The 22,178-nt window shown below is 37.6% G+C and overlaps 1 protein-coding gene across 1 annotated transcript; it reads left to right on the top strand.

The window, feature by feature from the left end:
- The first annotated feature begins 3,289 nt into the window (after positions 1–3,289).
- LOC130711218 (protein CHROMATIN REMODELING 4) lies at positions 3,290–20,876 on the top strand. Its single transcript, XM_057560742.1, has 11 exons — positions 3,290–3,940; positions 5,350–5,602; positions 9,406–9,507; positions 9,619–10,380; positions 11,754–11,861; positions 11,980–14,751; positions 15,241–15,395; positions 16,372–16,486; positions 17,109–17,191; positions 17,586–18,252; positions 18,344–20,876. The coding sequence occupies exons 2-11, from the start codon at positions 5,366–5,368 to the stop codon at positions 20,402–20,404; spliced, it is 7,062 nt and encodes a 2,353-aa protein (XP_057416725.1). The 5' UTR covers positions 3,290–3,940; positions 5,350–5,365; the 3' UTR covers positions 20,405–20,876.
- The last annotated feature ends 1,302 nt before the right edge of the window (positions 20,877–22,178 follow it).

Genomic DNA, 22,178 nt, shown 5'->3' with positions numbered 1-22,178 from the left:
ACGCTAATCCAAACATTAAACACAAGTCAAGTTCCCCTCACGCTTACACAGAATCCTATGCATGAGTTGGAAATTAATTATTTATTTAATTCTAAAATCTTGGGTCTTACAATCTCCTTCACAAGCTTCTTCTTATTTCTTTCTCTCTCTCACTCTCTCTTTCACGATCTTTCTCCCTTTCTCTTTTCTCTCAAGGTCTCTCTCTTCTCTTGCTGGAGTTTTTCACGTGAACAGTATGTGTTTGCCTCTCTATTTTTCCCTTCATTGGCTTTAGAAAAGAAAAGAAACTCTCCTCTTCCCCTTATGCAAAAACCGGCGGCCAACATACACTAGGATTAGGGTTTTTACCAATTTTCTACCCAAGCCCAACTCAATTCAATTAATACTTCTGATTATTAATTAATTAAAAAAAATAAAAATAAAACCCCTTTTCCATAATTAAAACTCAATCACCATTTTGCTTATGTCCCACGGGAAAGGAATCAGGTTGCTGACGCGTTGGCGAAGCTTGCAGTCACTGAGGATTGGCACTGGAAAACTTGGACGCAGCCTCCTGCATCAGTGGTCCACTTGCTGTGTAAGGATGTAGTTAGTTAGTTTGTCTTTAATTTCCTTTTGATACCAAAAAAAAAACTCAATCACCACATTTTAAACTCCAATCTTTCCCTTAAACAACTCCTTTCATAAATAAAAAAACCTAGTTAAATAAAGAAATAATTGGAAAAAGTCTCATTACTTCTCCTCCAAGGCTCTTGGCCGTCCAACCTCATCATCTTCAGCATATTTTCACCAAAAAATTTTAAAAACAGTAATTTAAATAAAACCAAAAAGAATTAATGCATTAATTACACAATTTCCCTCCTTAATGCATCAAAACTTCAAATTTTGAATTCAAAAACCTTATCAATGGTTTTGGCTCAAAAATAAACCCATTTTATTTAAATAAAACCTCCAAGAATAAATCAAAGCAATATTCCCTCATGGAATATTCTTAAAACCATGCCAAGCACCTCCCCATAAGGTGTGGCCCACAAGATTGTCCTCGTCGACTCGATTCGTCAACTCATCGCCGTTGTCGGGCCGATTTTAACCTAAAAGTCGTCGGAAAATAATCCTAGCGATATTACCGTCAAAACGACCGTAATGACGAGTACATCGTCATCTAGATATTATTAAGGTCTAACAATGTCCCTAATAAAATAATTTCCCTTTCTAAAGGCATAGTATCACATATAACACAAATAATTCACAGAATAATATTATTATTAAAATAATATGCCCTAAAACCGGGTCTTACAGATAGCCTATGGACCTATAGACTATAGTTGTTTAGCTATGTTTGACACTTTTTATGCGCTTTTGTCGTGATTAAAGCGTAGAACCTATGTTTTGAAATGATATTTGCGAGTTATTTTGTGACATCTTGTTGTAGTAAAACTTATTTTGTTGGTTATTTAATTAAGTATCTTATTGTGGTAATGATTTTAAATTTGGAGCATGAAGTTATTGATTAATGGTAGTTAGTATTATATTTTTTTAGATTATTTTTTGAGTAAAGTACACTCACCCCCCTTAAGGTTTGTTAGAATTACACTCCACCCCATTCTTATCTAAAATCTACATCCCACCCCATTTTATATAGAGGCAAATTTAGTGACGAAAAATATTTTTCATTAATAACTAGTTATTATTTAAATTGTTAATCAATAATTTCAAAAAAAAAATAATATAATCCAATAAATTTAAAAATGAAAACATCACAATCCTCCTCATTCTCTCAATCGCGTTTTTCCTCCGTAAATTCATAATGCAAATTATGCAATAGCACACCTGCCCGATTTACAAACCATATCTCGAACATAGTGAAACATGCTTGTGTTTTCATATTTGGTAATAATTCAATTTTAATCAAAATAATCTCTTTATACCTCCAATTTTCAAAATTGGGTTGTAGGCCAAAAAAGCAACACAAATGGGTGAAGAAAATAGAGAAACAAAATCATGAAAATATGAAGTGGATCTGAGGTTATTAGAGCCCAACGAGGCGGTGGAGCATCGTTTTTAACAAAATCCAACAATATCTAAGACCAACAGAGCGTTCGCTCACAACTTAAAGGGGTGAAATTCACAAGAAGTAGTTGAACAAGTGGCTTTAGGGATGTGCGATTCACGTTCTGGGGTTCAGGTCGCAACAAAACTTTGAGGCATGGATGTGCCATGGGGTTTCACATTGTGGGACAGTGGAGCCGTGTTAAAGGGAGTAAAGGCTTGGTGGTGGCCGTTTGTGGTGAGAAATATGATTTGGAGATAGATGGGACGTGGACTTAACAGACAGAGTGGATGGTTTTTTTAAATTTAATTCAGTAAAATTATTTTCATAAATTAATGTATGATAGTGTATATGCATTAAATTTATTTAAATTTTTACTAATTAGTAATTAGTTTTTAGTAGTGAGGAATTTGTTTTCGTCACTAAAATTTGCCTTTATAAAAAATGGGGTGGAGTGTAGATTTTTAAAAAGAATGGGGTGGAGTGTCATTCTTGCAAATCTTGAGGGAGGTGAGTGTATTTTACTCTTATTTTTTTTAATATAGACCGAATCAAGCAGTTCGCTCATTGACCTACTGGTCCGACCTGTGACTTAGTACCTCGGTCTACGAACAAGGAAGCTATAAGTAATGCAACTAGGAATCTCATGGAGAGTTCGATCCTGGCTCAGAAATCGACCACCAAACAGAGTTTTAAAACACTGATTAATAGCATATTTGAATTCATTTTAATTTTTCGATAAAAAACTATTTTAGGTAATTTCTTCTAGAGCTATATGTTCTAAAGATGGACATTTACCGAATTTTCTGACACAAAATAAACCAAATCTAATTTATTCATTTACCTTAATCCCATAGATTCTCATTTGTACAATGACAGAATACTGATGATCTAGTACATTACCACATTTGCTTTGGTTTTTCCCAAAGAGGGGCATGACATGAATGCGACTATTAGCTTAAGTTAACTCAAAGATGCATTTATTCAAATTGATATAAGATACAAGATAATAAACGAATCTTATTTAGATTGACTTCAACTGATACGACAAGACTAGTAGATAGTTGTAAATAAAAAACCCTGTTTTGTTGAAATCAAAATAGCAACTTTTCAAAATGAAAAATCCTCAAAAGGACAGAGAAAATTACCATAAATATTGAAAAGAAAAATCTGGGTAGTCATGAATTTGGAAAAAGATTAAAAATTTGGATCTAAACATTCAGCAAAGTGTACAATTCATAGCTGGGTGGGTGATTCATTCTCTGATCACGAGAAGAACAGAGAAAGAGAGAGAAAGTGTGTGTTTGTGTTTGTGTTTGTGTTATGAACTTGTGACTTTGTGTTTGAGTTGTGTTGTGTTTCTCTGTCTATACAACTCAAAAGCACATTAGAGGGAACAAAACAAAGGATCAAAACACATTTTGATTGAGAAAGAAAATGCAACAACAACAAGAACAAGGTCTCATCGTGACGCCACGTGGCATGGTTGGAGTGGAAAGGTGGTTTTGGGGTTCAACAGCAACAGCAACAGCAACAACATCAACTCTCTCTCTCCTGCCATGTCAGAGTGTAACCCCGTCCTATGACCCCCGGCGAATCCGTATTTCATTTGTGTGTGTGTGTCTTTCTCTCTCTACAAAGACAACAACAACAACAACATCAACAAACAACAACAACAGCTATCTATCTATCTCTTTTTCTCTCTCTATAGTATTTATTCATTTTCGTGTTGTGTTGTGTCCCTCTTTCTCTCTCTATTTCCTCGTATCTCTCATCTCCTTGCATCCATGCCCTAATACACCCACCCCCCTTTTTGCCACACCCACTTCATACTTTCAATCTTGCAATCTCATGCAACCCCTGTTGCTGTTTGATCCGCCACCAAGATTGGTATACTTGTTAATTTTGTTCTGTTTGCTGTTTCTTTCTGGTTTTTGCTTGATTTTATGTTCTGGGGTTTTGTGGGTTGCCTCTTGTTTTTGCCTAATTTCAGCTGAATCTTGTGTGGGTTGTGTGTTAGTCCTTTAATTCTTGGTTCACTTGGTGTGCAATTGTGTTTCTTGCTGGAAAGTTTGTGATTTTAATGAGCATGGTTGTCACTTGGATTTTGAACTGGTTTTGGGGCTTATGGGTTTTGGTGCAAGTTGAATGTGCATAATGCTTGAGTAGCTTTGTAGCTTTTTAGAGGTTTTTGTTTTGTGGTGTGCTAGAACATACTGTGATTAGTTGTGCTGTTTATTGTGTATGTTTGATTAGATTCTGTGCATTTAATGGTTTTTGCATTACTCTGCTTTCATTCAGGAATGAGTTAGGGCAAGTAAAATTGTGAGTCCTATAGTATCTCAAGAAAATTACTGTTGTAGTGTTTTATACTCTTTTTGGGAAAGGTGGTCGTCGCGGCTGAAATCATGGTCGCATTGCGGTTTTGGAAACTTCTAAAACATTGACGTCGTGGCTGAAATCATGGTCACAGACTTTGATTTGATACTATGGATGGAGTGAGCGAAATATGCATAGAACTTCTGGTAGCGTTGGTTAGATAAGACTCTGTGGACTTTAATCAGAGCCAATCCTTTTCAGCAAGGATATTAAATCACCTTGAGTTCTCAAGCTTTAACCAAGCCTACCTATGGGACTGGTTGCCTTTTGGCTACAGCGGATACTTCCCTTTCGAGCCAAATAACTCTTGATGCTGGTTCAGTTTTTGAAGAGGATGAACTTTGTCCGATTAGCTGATTGACACTTGATTAGAGACAGTCTTTGGTGATTTTAGTTGTGTAAACTGTAAAGAAGTATGGATTGAAATGCGAACTTGATATTTTGAATGTTTGTGAGGTTGATTAGGAAATGTGGTGTCCTTCTTCTCCTTTGAACCCATCTGTTTTCTTCCCATGTTAAGCGATAGTAGTTGCTTGTGAATCATGACTATGATGTGGTGAATAGAGAATGGGAACTACATTAATATTCAAATAATTGAATGGTGTATACTCGGAATAAATGATCAGAATGTTTTCTCTAGTCAGGCACACCTGTTTTATTCTCTGCTGTGATGGTTGAACTTTGCTTACAATTGCTATAAGAAATGGTGAAATACTGTTTATCACTAGGGCTGTTTCAATATTTATTGTTCAACGCTATTGATTTTCTTAGCCTCGGCAATATTGGCTTGGGCTAGCTTCTTCCCTGCAACTGTTGTGTGTTATGTAATGAACAGGCATGGACAAAAGGTTTAATGCTGTTTTAAAAGCTAGATGGTGGCTTGAATTTTCTATTGCTGATAGTGTTGACTGCTTATGCAGGACTCATATTTGAATTATGAAGGAAAACAAATCATCAGCACCTAAACTGCTTAACGGGAACTGGGTTACAAAGCGCAAGCGGAGGAAGCTTCCTGTAGGACCGGATCAACCCTCTGGTAAAGAGCAATCCAATGTTAAAGAAGACAATTCAGTAACATCTGAATCTTCTAGGAATGCTTCAACTAAACGTATGATAAAGACTGATGTAGCTACTAAGCATCAATTTTCATCTAAGAAGAGAGGAAATGATGGGGTAAGTTACCTTTTTTTATAACCAATTTGTTACTTAAGGCAAGTTTACCTTAATTTAGTCCTTTAGTTAAAAACACGGTAAATCATGTAATGTTATTTATTTATGTACTACTTTTTTTTTCCTATTTACTTTAAATTTTGACATTATGGTATTAATGATTATTGTAGCTTTTTAATTATCCTGTCCTTTTCGGGGCCAGTTTTTATTAAAATTTAGGGTGTTATAGGATTATGTTAGCCCTTTATTTATTCTTTCCTTTGGAAGCTGATCTTTTACTACTATAAAAATTGAATGTAATCCTTAGGCTAGCTAGATTTTAGACTTCAGAGAGTATTTACTTTGAGAAATTGAGTATTTCCTAGTATTTCTTATAGGTCTAGATTGTTGCTAGATTATTCTCATTTCTACTGTGTCAACTATTGAGGGGCTTTTGGATGTTCAAAGAGGGCAAGCAATGAGAACATTATCATTGTTTGTAATTGGAAATAATGTGTTAGATTTAGCGTGTGTAAATACACGATCAACTAAAATAGTGATGATTTCTGTGAATAAGTTAATTATTAGGTTGAATTTGAGCTAATAATTAGCTTATCTGTTGGTTGTAACTACACTATAAGTAAGAGATCAGTGTTCAGCCTAGGCAAACATAATTAATTAAACTCTAAATTTTATATAGTATGAGAGCATTGCTGGTACCACCGACCTACTCTTTCCACCTGCAGCTGTAAATCCTAATTTTGGCCTTAGGAACCCTAATTTTCCCCTACCTGCAGCTGTTCTATGGAAGAGTTGAATTGCAGCTCAGCCATGACCTTAAATTGTTTGAAAAGAGTAAAGATGTCAGGCTTTGATTTTAACGAGTACAGCCATGGGCCATGTGTACTAGAGTAGGCATCAGCAAAAGAGAGGTAGTGTGTAATACCATTAGTGGAAACAAAGTGGCCTCCACAAATCACTATAAATCAACTCCAAAAGGTAAAGTGTAAACAGTGGTGGACAAATGTAATGGCCGTCTATCTCTATGAGCTTCACCAATGCAACAAGCCAACAAGCAGTGCAAAGACCAAGCCTAGTTTTATGAGATAAATAGAGATTACATAGATAAAGTTTTGTAAAGTATTAGCATTGGAGTGGCCTAACCTAGGATGCCGCGTCACATAGGAAAGGTTGTTAGTGGATGAAACAGAGTTTACAATCGTATAGTATACAGAATCATCCGAAACATGCTGAGTTGGTTGAGTGAGCAGATTTTGGAACTGGTCAAGACTGTCTTGGCCAATAATTCCATGGAGGAAGACTTGGTTAGGAGCCTGTCATTTAACAACACAAAATGTGGGATGGCATTCAAAGCAAACATTATTATCTCACACTAATCAGATTCTTGGTAATAGTAGGAACACGAAGAAGATTTTTCAGGGTTACGAGAATAGAAGGATTAGAAGATGAGTAAACCATGTGAAACTAATGGACAAACCTTGACTGTAGTCTGTTACTGATAAAGATTTGATTAGGGCCTTCAGATTCAGTGGTGGCTCTGATTGTTGAATATTATGGATGTTATTTTTGGGAGCCACATGATGTCTAGCTCCTGAATCAGGATACCAATCGGTGCTTCTGAAAGAGTCATAGAATTGGCCACCATTGCTTGTGGTTGCTGTTGAGGTATGGTCTGAAACTGCATTTCCTGGGAACGGAATTGATTGGTGATAGGTCTCTGAGTGGACATGGATTTTGAGGAGTTTTGCCTTTTCGGATGAAAACCTTGAGATGTAGGATTGAACTGCTGCTGTGTTGTGGTGTGGAAAAAGTTCTGATCGATTCAATGATAACAAACTGAAGCTGTGTGGCCAAGTTTGAAGCACATTGGCCCTCGATATTTCTGTGGCCTTCACGGCGGCATCTACCTCCTCTGCCTCTGCGGCTTGTGGCCCTAGGGTTAGGGTTCTGCTGTCATTGTGTTGGCCAGTGGTGAGATTGTTATGTGATAGGAATGATATAATCCTATCTGAAAATGGTGTAAGTGTATTAATATTTTTAAATGCAATTACAAGCAACAAGAGCAAGATGCTCTCCAAATCAGGCTGAACACTAGAAAAACCTTCCATAACCCCCCTCTACCTCATTGTTACGTCTATATCCTAACAAGCCTCTCACTCTACCACTCACTTTCTCTCTCCATAACCAACTTACTCCCCTGTCAATTAATTTTCCCACCCACGGCTTCAAAGCCTTGTTTCCCTTGCTCTCTTTGGTCCTTCAGGAGTACACCAACAACTTCTTCTCTTCTTTGGGCCGAGTTGGGTCCAATTGTCCATCAGATTAACTGATGAGGAGGGAGGTTGGGCTGTCTGCGAGTTTATCTGTGTAAGATTAACAGGGAGCTCTGATGTGACTCTCTTATTCTTCTCAGTCTAGGGGATCAATTTCATCAAATTGTCATTGGGTGGAACTTTTTTGTTCATATGCCCCTAATTCAAAAGTGATTCATATTCTGATAGTAGCCCCTCCAGAATGACATCAACCTGTTCCTTTGTTTAAATTGGATCACTGGTTGCTCAGAGGGAGTCAGAAATAGATTTGATTTTGAGAGGATACTGTCCAGTTGATTGATTAGACAGTGTGGTATTGCAAAGTTCTGTTTGCAATATCGAGACTTGGATTTGGTCTGAGTGGATGTGAGAATGTAGCTTCTCCCATAGCTAGCTAGTAAGCATGTCTGGCATCCAATCATCTTTGTGAGGATGGAGCTGGAAACTTAGGTCTGAAGCCATGATCGGAGGAGAGCATCTTGTTCCTCCCAAACGAGGTATTCAATTCTGATTAGCTAGAGACTCTGTCAGATTTTGAATTGAACTTCGCAGGACTTCGAATATTAATGAAGTGAACATAGAGGCGATGGCCGGTTATTGCTAGTTTAATTTGTTGCTTACAGAGAAGAAAATTCTTGTTGTCCAACTTTTCTGAGATAGAGTGAAAGAATGACACTGGCGCCTTCTCCGGAACTGAAATTGTCGTTGATGGTCGACGCAGTTGCTAGAGGTGTAACCGCCACTGGTGGTGGTGTCGGAGAACTGGCATTTTCCATGGACTCCAATTTTAGGCTCTTGATAGTTGATACCATAAGGTTCAGGAGAGAGAGAGAGAGAGAGAGAGAGAGAGAGAGAGAGAGAGAGAGATAGAGAGTTTTGTACAACTAAGTCTGTTTGCTATTATCAGGGTGGTGGATTACATGCACGTACATAGTGTTAGCTCAGACTAGTCAAGCATTACTGCAATCTAAACTTATCTGTTAGTGATGTTGTCCTTTACATCTGGATATGGGCGCAGTCGGTGTATAATATCAAAATGGTGTTCAGCTAATGGGTTTTTTATTGGGACCAGGGAGCTCTATCCAACGTTTAGTGGGCTTGCTTTCATGATGCTGTTTTATTTCTCTAGTCTTTCTTGTTACCTTGAAGAGGTTATACTGTCCTCTTTGCCCTTGTACGTCTATCCCAAGGTAATTTTTCTAATAAAAAATTGGGATATACACTAGGATGAGATTTGGATGTCATTGTCAAATCAATAATCTCCTTTCATTTTGTTTGTCGTGTATTTTATTTTCTTGATGGTTATTTTATCCTCTGTCTATAATTCTATACTTTTTTGATTCCCCGTTAATAATATTTTGTTTATTTACAAAAGTAACTTTTTGGGATGCTTCCAATTCAAATTATTATTATTATTAATATTATTGTTGTTGTTGTTGTTGTTCTTATTTCTACTTGACTGATCTAACTTTGATAATAAAACTTTTGATCCAGTATTTCTTTGAATGCGTGGTTTGTGATAATGGTGGGGACTTATTGTGCTGTGATAGCTGTCCTCGCACTTATCATTTAAAGTGCCTTAACCCTCCTCTTAAGGTATATTTATTTCTGGTTTTATGCTGTGCTTTTTCATCAGTAAATCGTGATTCTCAGTTTTTGTTTTTACCTGATTACATTTTCAATCCTTTGTCATTTTATTCCCTGAAGCGCATCCCCACGGGAAAGTGGCAGTGTCCAAGCTGCGTTGAAGGAAATGATCAACTAGCACCCAAAAACCATTTGGATTCATTTTCGAAGCGAGCAAGGACTAAGATTGTCACTGGAAAATCAAAAGGTGGAGATAACTCGCTTAATTTAGAAAAAGTTTCTGCAATTTTTGGAAGCAAACTTATTTCCAAGAAAAGGTCCTCCACCAAAGGAAAATCTCTTTCGTCTATGGGAGTAAACTCAGTAAAGTTCTTTGGGAAAAAACCAATACCTTCCCAAGTAGATGCAACTTGTAGCGACAAGCCTGTTGACCCTTCTCTTGGGAGTTGCGTGGAAGGAGATGCTGATGAAAAGATATCAAACTTGTCTCCATCAGTCTCTCCTAAGGACAGGAAGTCAACTTCACCAGCCAAGGAAGATTCATCTTCGTCCAAATTTAATAATTTAGAAGCAAATGATGAACAGCTAGAGGGGAAGACTGATTTATCATGCAACAAAATTCCTTTAAGAAAAACACTTGTGCTTGCTATTGCTGCTGGTGGAGAGGAAGTGAAAAAAAGGAAGCACAAAGTTGTTGATGACAATGCTGTTCAAAAGAAGCGGAGGACTGAAAAGGGGAAAAAAATTGTTAATACCTCTATAAAGTCCAAGTCAGGAAACAGTAAAGTACAGAAGAAGAAGTCTATGGCACATACCATTTCCACATCCGTATTAAAAAAGGATGTTGGAAACAAGAATTCTGATGCGCAGCAGAAAGATGAGGTACTGCTCTCTAATTTCTTGTTGGATTTTTACTCATAAGTAATCGATAAAACCTTTATTTTTAATGGGTTTACTTCTGGATTGGTAGTTATTGCATACATACTCTTATTGATAGTCAATTATACTTGTTAGTTTAAGTGCGGCATCATTTTATGAATATTTACAATGACTAAACTGGCAAAATATTATTTACATTTTTATTTACTGAGCTAAAATGTCTTTTAATTTATTACTACATATTTAATTTGACGGCTGTTAAAATTTAAAATTCCCAATTTATCTTATAAATTGTAGAGTTTAAGAATTGTCCTTCTTTTACCCTCATGACATCTATACTGGACCATGATAGACTCTATCAGATCAAATACTCCCTCTGTTCCACAAAGAATGTTGTTTAAAGTTGTGGCACAAAGAGCAAGATGACAATTATTGATAGTACAATGTCACCAAAATACCCTTATTTAGTTTTACTAGTATCATGTGCAGCTGGTAAATTCTATCTTGGATAGAGAAGAATGTAGTTGATAGAAAAGAGTTGTGGTTGGTTAATATGTAAGGTGATAAGTGAGAAAATTTATTAAATTAGGGTATAGGTGGAAAAAATTAGAAAAAAATGTCTTGGTTTTATAAAACCACAAACCTTTTGGAAAATATGAAAAGGGGCTAAAACAACAATCTTTGTGGAACAGAGGGAATAGTGCTGTTGTTAAAGTATGACTATTTTAAATTATCGTACTGTTTTGGTGGCACTTTATAACACTGGGAATTCATGACCAATGCATTTATGATGTCTAAATGGTAAAGGGCAAATTATGATGACTAAGACGGGCTACAAAAAATGTCATTTTGCAACTTTATTGACCTTAAATGGTCTCATACTCTTATGTGGCTTCAATCCTCAAATTTCTTTTCATTTGCTAATATGCAGCCTACGTTTCAATTCTATGCATTGTCCACATCTCTTAGACTGCTGTATGCTTTCAGTTAGGAAAAGTGGAGCTTTAGAACAAAAATAAGTTAAGTAGAGTGCAGGCTGACAATGAGCTGAGTTTTAACTGATGACTAAGATACAAGATATGACTATTGAATGAGAAAATTATCTGGTTTAGACACTTTCTTTCTTGCAGAAAATTTATGAGAGTTTTGCTTCATTCAGTTAGATTTAGGAATCTTAGTGCTGCACTTTATGTCTCCAAGCAGAATACTGTTTACCATATATTTAGACCACTACCTGCATATAGTATTCCTACTATTTGATCCTTCATTTATATTGATCAACTAGCTGTGGTCTAGAATATGTTTACCATTATTGTTGAGGTACTTTTGCATTTGCATTTAACGGTCAGTACAATTTGTTTTTTGCTTGGACGCAGAAGTTGTCTCAGGTAATGAAAGACACATCAAATGAGCTTGATAGAGCAGGAAGTAATGTGGATAAATCTGAGATGCGTGAAGACATTGCAATTGTTGAAGGTCTGCAGGTAACTTTCTAAAAAGAGTTCAGATGGTTTGCATTTCTTTGGTAAAGAAAATGACTTCCCTGGTACCTTGCATGTGATTATCATGACTTAGTTTCTTACTTATATATCCGTCTCACAGGTTGATCGGGTTCTAGGATGTCGAATTCAAGGTGAGAACATGGACTCACTACGACACTTATCTTTGAACATTGTAGATGACTCACCTTCTGGCGATCAGCTAATATCGGAAAACCAGACCAGACAGCTAGAGGATAATTCTCCTTGTGATAATGATTTGGATGTTGAATCAACTGAAAATCTTGTTGATGGTCCTCAAAATGTTAAGAGTTCTGATAAAGAAGTTGAATTGAAAAACACTGACGGAGTGGAAAGAATTCATGTGTACAGAAGATCAATAACAAAGGAAAGCAAGAAAGGAAACCGTGTAGATTCGTTGAGTAAAACCACCGATGGTATAGGTTCCTCTCCTGGGAATGGTAAAGATCAGGATGATACCACTGTATCTGCTGAACCGTTGGAAAAGCCAAATGACAAGATGGACACAGAGGAGAGTATCGATGTCACTTTAAGAAGCGAGAGGAGCAGTGAGCTTCCAAAAAATTGTGAAATACATGTCTCTCTTGAAACAAAACAAAAGGAACTGGATGTGGAGAAGGGAATGAGTAGTAGTGTTCATAATAAAGTTCAGGATGCTAATGTGGTTGAATCTGCATGTCCAAATGAAGAGAAAATTTCCTTTGAGTTTTTAGTTAAGTGGGTAGGAAAATCTCATATTCACAACAGTTGGATTTCTGAATCCCATTTAAAAGCTCTTGCGAAGAGAAAACTTGAAAATTACAAGGCAAAGTATGGGATGGCGATAATAAATATTTGTGAGGAGCGTTGGAAGCATCCTCAGCGGTTGCTCGCTCTTCGTCCTTCCCAACATGGAAGATCTGAGGCATTTGTGAAATGGACTGGATTACCTTATGATGAATGTACTTGGGAAAAAATAGATGAACCTGTGCTTCAAAATTCTTCTCATTTGATTACAATTTTTAAGAAGCTTGAAGCCCTCACGGTGGAAAAGGATGCATCAAAGGAAAATTCTAGAAAACACAATGACCGTCAAAATGATATATGTAATCTTACAGAGCAACCTAAGGAACTAAAAGGTGGTGCTTTGTTTCCCCATCAGCTTGAGGCTCTGAACTGGTTGCGGAAATGCTGGTATAGGTCCAAAAATGTGATACTTGCTGATGAGATGGGGCTTGGGAAAACAGTATCTGCTTGTGCTTTTCTTTCATCATTGTATTTTGAATTCAAAGTTTCACTTCCTTGCTTGGTCCTGGTACCTCTTTCAACAATGCCTAATTGGCTTTCTGAATTTTCACTATGGGCTCCAGATGTGAATGTTGTAGAATATCATGGCAGTGCAAAAGCAAGAGCTATAATTCGCCAGTATGAATGGCATGCAAATGGACCAAGCGGATTGAATAAGAAAACAGAAGCCTATAAATTTAATGTGCTCTTAACTACTTATGAAATGGTTCTTGCCGACTCTTCTCATTTGCGGGGAGTTCCTTGGGAAGTTCTTATTGTTGATGAGGGCCATCGACTGAAGAATTCAGGTAGTAAGCTTTTCAGTTTGCTAAATACATTCTCTTTTCAACACCGTGTTCTGTTGACTGGTACCCCTCTCCAGAACAACCTTGGTGAGATGTACAACTTGCTAAATTTCTTACAGCCGGCTTCATTTCCTTCCTTAACATCATTTGAGGAGAAATTTAATGATCTTGCGACTGCAGAAAAAGTTGATGAGTTGAAAAAACTTGTTGCTCCTCATATGCTTCGCAGACTTAAAAAGGATGCCATGAAAAATATTCCCCCAAAGACAGAAAGAATGGTTCCTGTTGAGTTGTCATCCATCCAAGCTGAATATTATCGTGCAATGCTTACAAAAAATTATCAAATATTGCGCAATATCGGTAAAGGGGTTGCCCAACAGTCAATGCTGAACATTGTGATGCAACTGAGGAAGGTCTGCAATCATCCATATCTCATACCAGGAACTGAACCTGATTCTGGATCTGTTGAGTTCCTTCATGAAATGAGAATAAAGGCTTCGGCTAAGTTGACTCTTCTGCATTCTATGCTGAAGATTTTACATAGGGAAGGTCACAGAGTTCTTATTTTCTCGCAAATGACCAAGCTTCTTGACATCCTGGAGGACTATTTGAATATAGAATTTGGGCCTAAAACTTATGAGAGAGTTGATGGCTCTGTTTCTGTAGCTGATCGTCAGACAGCAATTGCACGCTTTAACCAAGACAAAAGTCGATTTGTTTTCTTGTTATCCACCCGTTCTTGTGGACTTGGGATAAATTTGGCAACTGCTGACACTGTTATCATCTATGATTCTGATTTTAACCCTCATGCAGATATCCAAGCAATGAATCGGGCACACAGAATTGGACAATCAAATAGACTTTTGGTATACCGGCTTGTGGTTCGTGCTAGTGTTGAAGAGCGCATCCTGCAGCTTGCTAAGAAGAAATTGATGCTTGATCAACTTTTTGTAAATAAGTCTGGATCTCAAAAAGAAGTAGAAGATATTTTAAAATGGGGAACTGAAGAACTCTTCAATGATTCTCCTGGACTGAATGGTAAAGATATAAGTGAAAATAGTATTAGTAACAAAGATGAGGCAGTAGCAGATATCGAGCACAAGCATCGGAAAAGGACTGGTGGTCTTGGAGATGTATACCAGGATAAGTGTACAGATATCGGCAGCAAGATTTTGTGGGATGAAAATGCTATTTTAAAATTACTTGATCGTTCAAACCTTCAAGATGGTTCAACAGATATTGCTGAAGGGGATTCTGAGAATGATATGCTGGGCTCAGTGAAGGTAAAGTAGTTGACTTATATCTAGTTGATAGAGTAGTTAATTATTTCTTTCAACATTGGCTAGAATCTAGAATCTTACAATTTTTTTTAGTAATAGTGTATTTTGTGGCATACATAAATCTCGTTTTGCCATTATTTGTGGACCTCCCCCCGTATCCTCATCCCTCTCTTTCTCTTCTGGCTTATTTTTTCCTTTTTCTTATGTCATTTATAGTTTTACTTGGTTCTAAGTCTAATCCTTTGAAATTACATCTGTTTTAGAATTTACATCTAAACAAAAATTTGGTGATGCTTTTCTTCCCTCTTACATTCACGATTTTGATTTTTAACATAATACGAGTTTCTTTCTCATAAATTTAGGTTATATGCTAATTGAATGGTTGAGTTTCCCTTTTCACTTCAGTTGATTGTATCTCCAGCTCTTGCATACTGTTAGATATAATGAAGATTACTCTGCCCCTTATTGTGATTGAAATTCTCTCTTACTTAGGCCATTGAATGGAATGACGAACCAACTGAAGATCATGTAGTGGGTGAATCTCCACCTGATGGGACTGATGATATGTGTCCAAATTCTGAAAAGAAAGAGGATAATGTGGTTATTGGCAATGAAGAAAATGAATGGGACCGACTACTGCGTGTGAGGTTAGGAGCTTCTATTTGGTTGCATTCTTCTGCTGTGTCATATATTGCTTTTACAATTTCCAAGTTATGTGTGAATGGTTGGTGACTGTACAATAAAATACCTATGTAAAATGAATGAAAATATCTTTTTTGAGTCATTAAGAACTATGAAACAGAACTTTGTGGCAGAGCACTCTTGCATATAGATGCGGAAAATCCCTACTTATCAGAAATGACCTGAAATGCAAACAAAAGTTTTACAGTATAACTGTTAAGGATAGTTTACTTGTGTGTATGTTTCTGTCAAGCCAACCACTGATAACGGAATCAGGCTTAGGTGTTGTTTATTTTGGGTTTTATTTGCTGTTTCTTTTTGGAACATGTCTGCTTATGGTTATTTTTGCGAGTCTCTTCTTTGGTTATGCAACACTCCAGACAACTCTTTAGGCTGATGATTATTCCAGCCATCTTGTTGAGTTGTCTTTCCAGTAATGCTCATCTTTGAAGTCTCCAACAAACCTGTGTTTCCTTTCCAGCCATCTTTTGTACAGTCTACTCTATATTATTTTTCTTTTTAAGGATTAATTTATAACAAGTTTAATGCTTAGTAAGCTGTAGCTTGAGGGCGATGCTATAGTGTATGGAAAATATCTCATAACATTTGGTTTGTATCTTGGAACAGTTCAGAATATGGGATATTAACTCTTGTGATTAATTTTCATATTTCTTATGTTTTAAGATTTGTTTCATTATTTTAATTGAACTAGAAAGGAGCTTAGTAATTATGATTAGTTTCCTTAGTTAGATTAGGAGTCTTGTATCTGTATAACTATAACTAAGGGTGAGTGCTCAGTCTTCTGTATAATATCAAACCATAATCACAATTCATAGTCTTTATTTTCTCTTTCCTCATTCTTCATCTAAATCCCTATAACTTAAAAAGCTCGTGACTAATGTCTTATATTCAATTTTCCTGTGCATTTAATCTGGTTTATAGGTGGGAGAAATATCAAAGTGAAGAGGAAGCAGTTCTTGGTCGAGGGAAGCGGCAGAGGAAAACTGTTTCGTACAGGGAAGTATATGCTCCATACCCAAGTGAAGCGATGAATGAGGTAATCTGCTTTGTTACTGTTATAAAGAAAACCTTTTTTTAGAAACTTTGTATGTATTTAGTTCTGAGCACAACTGGAAGGAGATGATGAGAAGCGCTAGTTTTGGGCTTTTGGGTTTTGGGCTTTCAACTTTAACATCAACCAAATGCTTTAGAACCATAATTTGGATTTGGTCAAATCAATTTTTTAATAGATAATAATTGTGGACAACTTTGCTATATTTTATGCCTTTCTGAAATATGTTTGGCACCTTTCGAATCTTTAAATGGGGGAATTGGTTTCTTCAATGTAATCATGAGACTCTCCAAATGATAACATGCATACTTAATTAAATGGTTGTGCTAGATTTGACTTGGGAAATTGAATCTTGTAAATTAAGATTTTCTTTTTCTTTTTTCTTCGGACAGGGGTTTCTTGCTTAGTGGTATTTTAGTTTAGTTATTAGTTTATGTGAAAGGCTATAAGTAGGCCCCTTTTTGCAACTTGAGGGTAACTTGCTTAATTATTTGACTGTTGAAATTTCAGATTTATTCATCTGTTTTACCACTACATTTTTATTATTCCTGGTAGAAATTATGTCCTGTTTTTTAATTGTTTCCTATTGATGTGCTTGTTCAACCAGAGTGGCGGCGAGGAGGAAAAAGCACCAGAACCGGAGCCTGAGCGTGAATATACACCAGCAGGACGAGCCTTGAAGGCAAAATTGTATGTTCTATCAAGTATTTTGTTAAAGAGTGTAAATTTCAATTGTAATGTAGTTTTAACCTCTGGATACAATTTCCCTAGAGCTCTTAGAGAGTCCTGCATGCCATTGATAAATTGGTCCCGATAGTTTGAATGTTCAAACACTAATTTCAACTTAACAAATTGAGCAATACATTGTTGGGTAAATTGGGGGGGGGGGGGGAGATCGAACTCTAGATCACTTAGTCATAGAGGCTCCGATACCATGTCGTGAAACAATTATCCCAAAAGCTTAAGTTGTGTTGTTGGGTAAAGGATACATGAATGCTTATATTTCTAACAATTGGTATATTGTTTATGATTAAATGGGCCCTCAATGCTGATATAATTATTTTCACTTGCTATTGGTGAACAGTGCTAAACTCCGTGCTCGGCAGAAGGAACGACTTGCTCAAAGGAATGCGGTTAAAGAATCACATCCTACTGAAGGATTTCCAGTTCCAGGTAGCGAGTCACAAACGCCTCCTCCTGCCATTGCCAAGGGTGGGGGGGATCTAGGAGCTGGACCGGTGCATTCAGTTCCAGAGGGGCCTTCTATAAACTTAAATGACAGCGAATATGCTCAACTTTCAGAAGGTCAGATTAGCAATGCTGACTCCTTACCAAGGATTGACAAGCATCGAAAACACAAAATGAGGGGTCCCGTTGATGTTTCTGTCAATAATCCAGGTCGTTCTCTACCGGAAATTTTCCTTCCAAATCACCATAATAAGGGGAGGCTAAACATGACAAACACTATGCCCACCAACAATCTGTTGCCTGTTCTGGGCCTTTGTGCTCCAAATGCTAACCAAACAGAATCATCAGAACGTAACATTTCGAAGCTAAATTGGAGACAAAATAGACATGGAACCAGACAAGAGTTTCCATTCAACCTTGCCGCTTGTGCCGGGACATCCATGGATGCTGAGGTCAGAAGTAAGGAAACGGCAGCAAACACCAAACTGTCTGATGCATCAACAGAAAACTTACAACAAAATTTCAAAAATTGCATCCTTGATAACAGTCTCCCATTCGTTCCGGTATGCTCTTTCAACATGTGTGGATATATTGTAAGTTCTGTTTGGCTTTATGCATGTATGATTCATACCTTTTCTTCTTTTTCTTTGGCAGTTTCCACCCTCTGTGCGAGGAAAGGAATCCGATGCGTTTGAAAGTTCAAGAGCTAGATTTACTGCGTTCCAGGAGAAAATGGCCCTGCCAAACCTGCCATTTGATGAAAGGTTGCTGGGGAGGTTTCCACTCACAACTAAGAGCATGGCAAATTCACATATGGACCTCTTATCTAACTTGTCATTAGGAGGCAGACATGAAGCTTTAAATGCAGCTATGCAAGACCTTCCAACAATGCCAGCATTACCTAATTTCAAAATGCCCCCTGAAGATTTGTTCAGATATAATCAGCAAGACATGGATGTGCCCCCTACTTTAGGTTTGGGACAAAGGCCAACCACATTCTCATCTTTCCCAGAAAACCACAGGAAGGTGCTTGAAAACATAATGATGAGAACTGGATCAGGGTCGAGCAGTTTATTGAAAAAGAAGTCAAAATTAGATGGCTGGTCTGAAGATGAACTTGATTCCCTCTGGATTGGTGTTCGGCGGCATGGAAAAGGTAATTGGGATGCTATGCTTAGAGATCCTAAGTTAAGGTTTTCAAAGCATAAACTATCAGAAGATTTATCAGTGAGGTGGGAAGAGGAACAGGTAAAGGTCTTTCAGGGGCCGCCTTTTCCTGTGCAAAGATCATCCAAGGCGACAAAGTCTACCAAGCCTGCACATTTTCCAATCTCTGATGGAATGATGGAGAGGGCATTGCAAGGGAGCAAATTTCTTTTACCGCCGAAGTTCCAAAACCATCTGACAGACATGAAATTAGGGAGATGTGATTCTCCATCTAGTCTGCCACCCTTCAGAGCATTGGATCGACCTAGTTTGCAAAGTGATCACTTTGCACCTCTTCCATCTTGGAGTTATGATATGAACAGAGCAAAATTCCCTGAAGATGCTCCTGCTGAAACATCTGATAGACCAGGATCTTCAAACAATGTGCCGACTGAAAGGCCATTTCTGCTCAATTCTTTTGGAGCCAGCAGCTTGAGTTCTTTAGGTTTGAATTGCTCAGGTTCCATTGGTACACAGCAAAAGGAGGATGATCAAGGAAGCAGGAAGCGTGGAAAGTTGCCTGTACGTCTGGAGGGAGCAGCCAATGATATGTGCGATGACCGCGTTAATGTAGGCTATGGCGAATCTAGTGGCTCAGGATTGTTATCGAACCCCATTAGACCTGAGCTTGTGCACTCAAAAGGAGAGGAGGCAGCTGGAAGCAGTATGTCAAAAGACAAGCTGCCTCACTGGTTACGACAAGCTGTGACTTCTCCAGCCAAACTTCCTGATCCTGAGCTGCCGCCTACTGTAACGGCCATTGCTCATTCAATTCGTATGCTGTACGGAGAAGATAAGCCCACAATTCCTCCATTTGTGATTCCTGGACCACCACCCTCCCTACCAAAGGATCCCAGGCGTGGTCTCAAGAAGAGAAAGAGAAAGTTAGACAAGCACAAGCCGGTTCTTCCTGACTCTACTGGAACCAGCAAGGACTTCCAAAGCAGCCACCATGTTGATAATGGTGCTTCAAGCTCAACTCCTTTGGCGCCACCGTTTCCTCTACCTCAGACAGGAACTGCAGCACCTCAGCAGATTGAACCAGACCTTAACTTGCCTCCACTAAATTTGGCAAACCCACCACACTCTGCTGTGTACCATTTGAAAAAGGCAAGCTCAGAACTTTCTCCTTCTCCTGAAGTGCTCCAGTTGGTCGCATCGTGCGTTGCGCCTGGCCCGCATCTTCCTTCCGTTCCCAGTTCTTCATGCATAGCTTTTGAGGACATGTTTCCCTTGCCTAGACCTGTTGGCAAAGCTAAATTTAAGGACTCGGAAGGTGCCTATAAAAACATGAAGCCTGGAAAGATTTCACCAGAAATTCGGTGCTCACCTCCAGAGGAGCATCAAGTAGAACAACACCCTGTTAGTGGTGAATCCAGCAAGACTCAGTCGGATTCCTCCCAGGTTGAACGGCCTAATGTAGAGGAGGTTTCATCTGAAGGGACTGTCTCGGATCATGCTGTGAGAGAACAGGAAACAGGCTGTACTCTCTCAGATAAAGATGAATGAAACGTTGTTCTTGCTGCTGAAGCCCTTTCACCAATGTGCTAGAATTTTTGTAGGTATGACAGGGAAATGAACTAGCATATATAGGATTGAGAACATGTAAAGTTTTTCTTCATGTGAAATGAAATATAGTGTTGCTTGCTGGGTATTGTTTGTTGCCCTTTTTGTCAATTCCATGGCATTTTTTTGCAACTGGAATATAGTAATTCCAAACAATCCACAGTACCTGTATTAGTATGAAGCAGGATGGAAACATCAGTACAGGTTTAACATAGTACATGTTCTTGTATTCAACAATAGGTAGTTGTGTGGAGTTCATGCCATGTGCTTGAAAGAGTTCAGTTCTACAAGTGTTGTATTTTAGAATCTAAGAATCATGTTCTGTATGTAATGATATAGAAAACTTATAATTTGTTATTTGACTCCTCTAATAGAATTTCATGTGTCTCAATGAAATTTTCTTAATTTTTGTTTACTTGACAAATTGTAAAATGTTTAGACCGGGTGATAAGGCTTATATAGAGTACGTATGTGGAATTGTACACCACCTAAACGGATATCAGATTAATAGCTCAAGTCAAGCGACATTTACAAATAAGCATATATAAACTCTAATGAGAGCCATACAACAAAGCACTACAAATTACATCACAAAGGCTAAATTAAAAAGTGAAAAAAAAATTAAGTAAAAAAAGAAATTTCACTCATGATTCCTAGGAGATAACAAATATTCGGATTTCAATGTTTTTTTTGTCTTAACCTTGATAGAGCAACTCTAGCATTGTGGTAGTTGTGCTATTCCACTCTAACAAATACTTCTACCGATGCTATAGAACACTAAATATGAAGAGATAAGTTGTGTACCTATTAAATCACGAATAGGATAAGGATTGAGAATCACCATTGGAAGTCATCTAGCGTTCATCTATAGATTCTGCAACAGTCGAATGATTGGAAGTGACTAGGACTTCCTCTTTATCTCACGCTCTCTTTCGTAGTCGTCCATGGGCAAACTATGGAGCCGATTCAGATTAATGATTATAGAGGGGACCTAGCAAATACATATTTAACCCTAGGGTTCATAGAGCAATGGTAGTGGAGAAGACAAGGCAATAAGAAGAAAAGAATAAAGAAAAAAAGAAAAAAAATCTTACTCAGATGATAGAAAACTTACAATGGAGAGAAGAAAATCCTCTTAAAGAGTAGAAAAACTCTAATAGGAACGAAAGTCCCCCCGCCCCCAACCGGGGGGGGGGGGAGGGGGGGATGGCGGCTCTCTTTTTCGCTCTCTGTTACTACTATGCTTTGGTTTGCACTATGTATTGATCATGACATCGTATATATACACATCTTCTGACTCACGTCCACGTGTGAGATTTGATCCAAAAAATAATTGAATGTGATAGAATATATTAAAATATTTAAAGGGAAGGTGGCGACTCTTTTTTTTCGCTCTTTTTTACTACTCTACTAGGATTTGCACTATGTGTTGATCATGACATCGTATATATCCACATCTTCTGACTCACGTCCACGTGTGAGATTCGATCCAAAAAATAATCGAATGTGGTAAAATATATTAAAATATTCAGAGGGAAGGTGGCAGCTCTCTTTTTTCGCTCTTTGTTACTACTTTGCTAGGGTTTGCACTATGTGTTGATCATGGCATCGTATATATCCACATCTTCTTACTCACGTCCACGTGTGAGATTTGATCCGAAAAATAATCGATAAAATATATTAAAATATTCATATTGAATGTAGTGATTTTAATTCT

Source organism: Lotus japonicus, chromosome 4 (genome assembly GCF_012489685.1).
Source record: "Lotus japonicus ecotype B-129 chromosome 4, LjGifu_v1.2".
Lineage (NCBI taxonomy): Eukaryota > Viridiplantae > Streptophyta > Magnoliopsida > Fabales > Fabaceae > Lotus > Lotus japonicus.
This window is presented reverse-complemented; position numbering and strand designations above follow the sequence as displayed.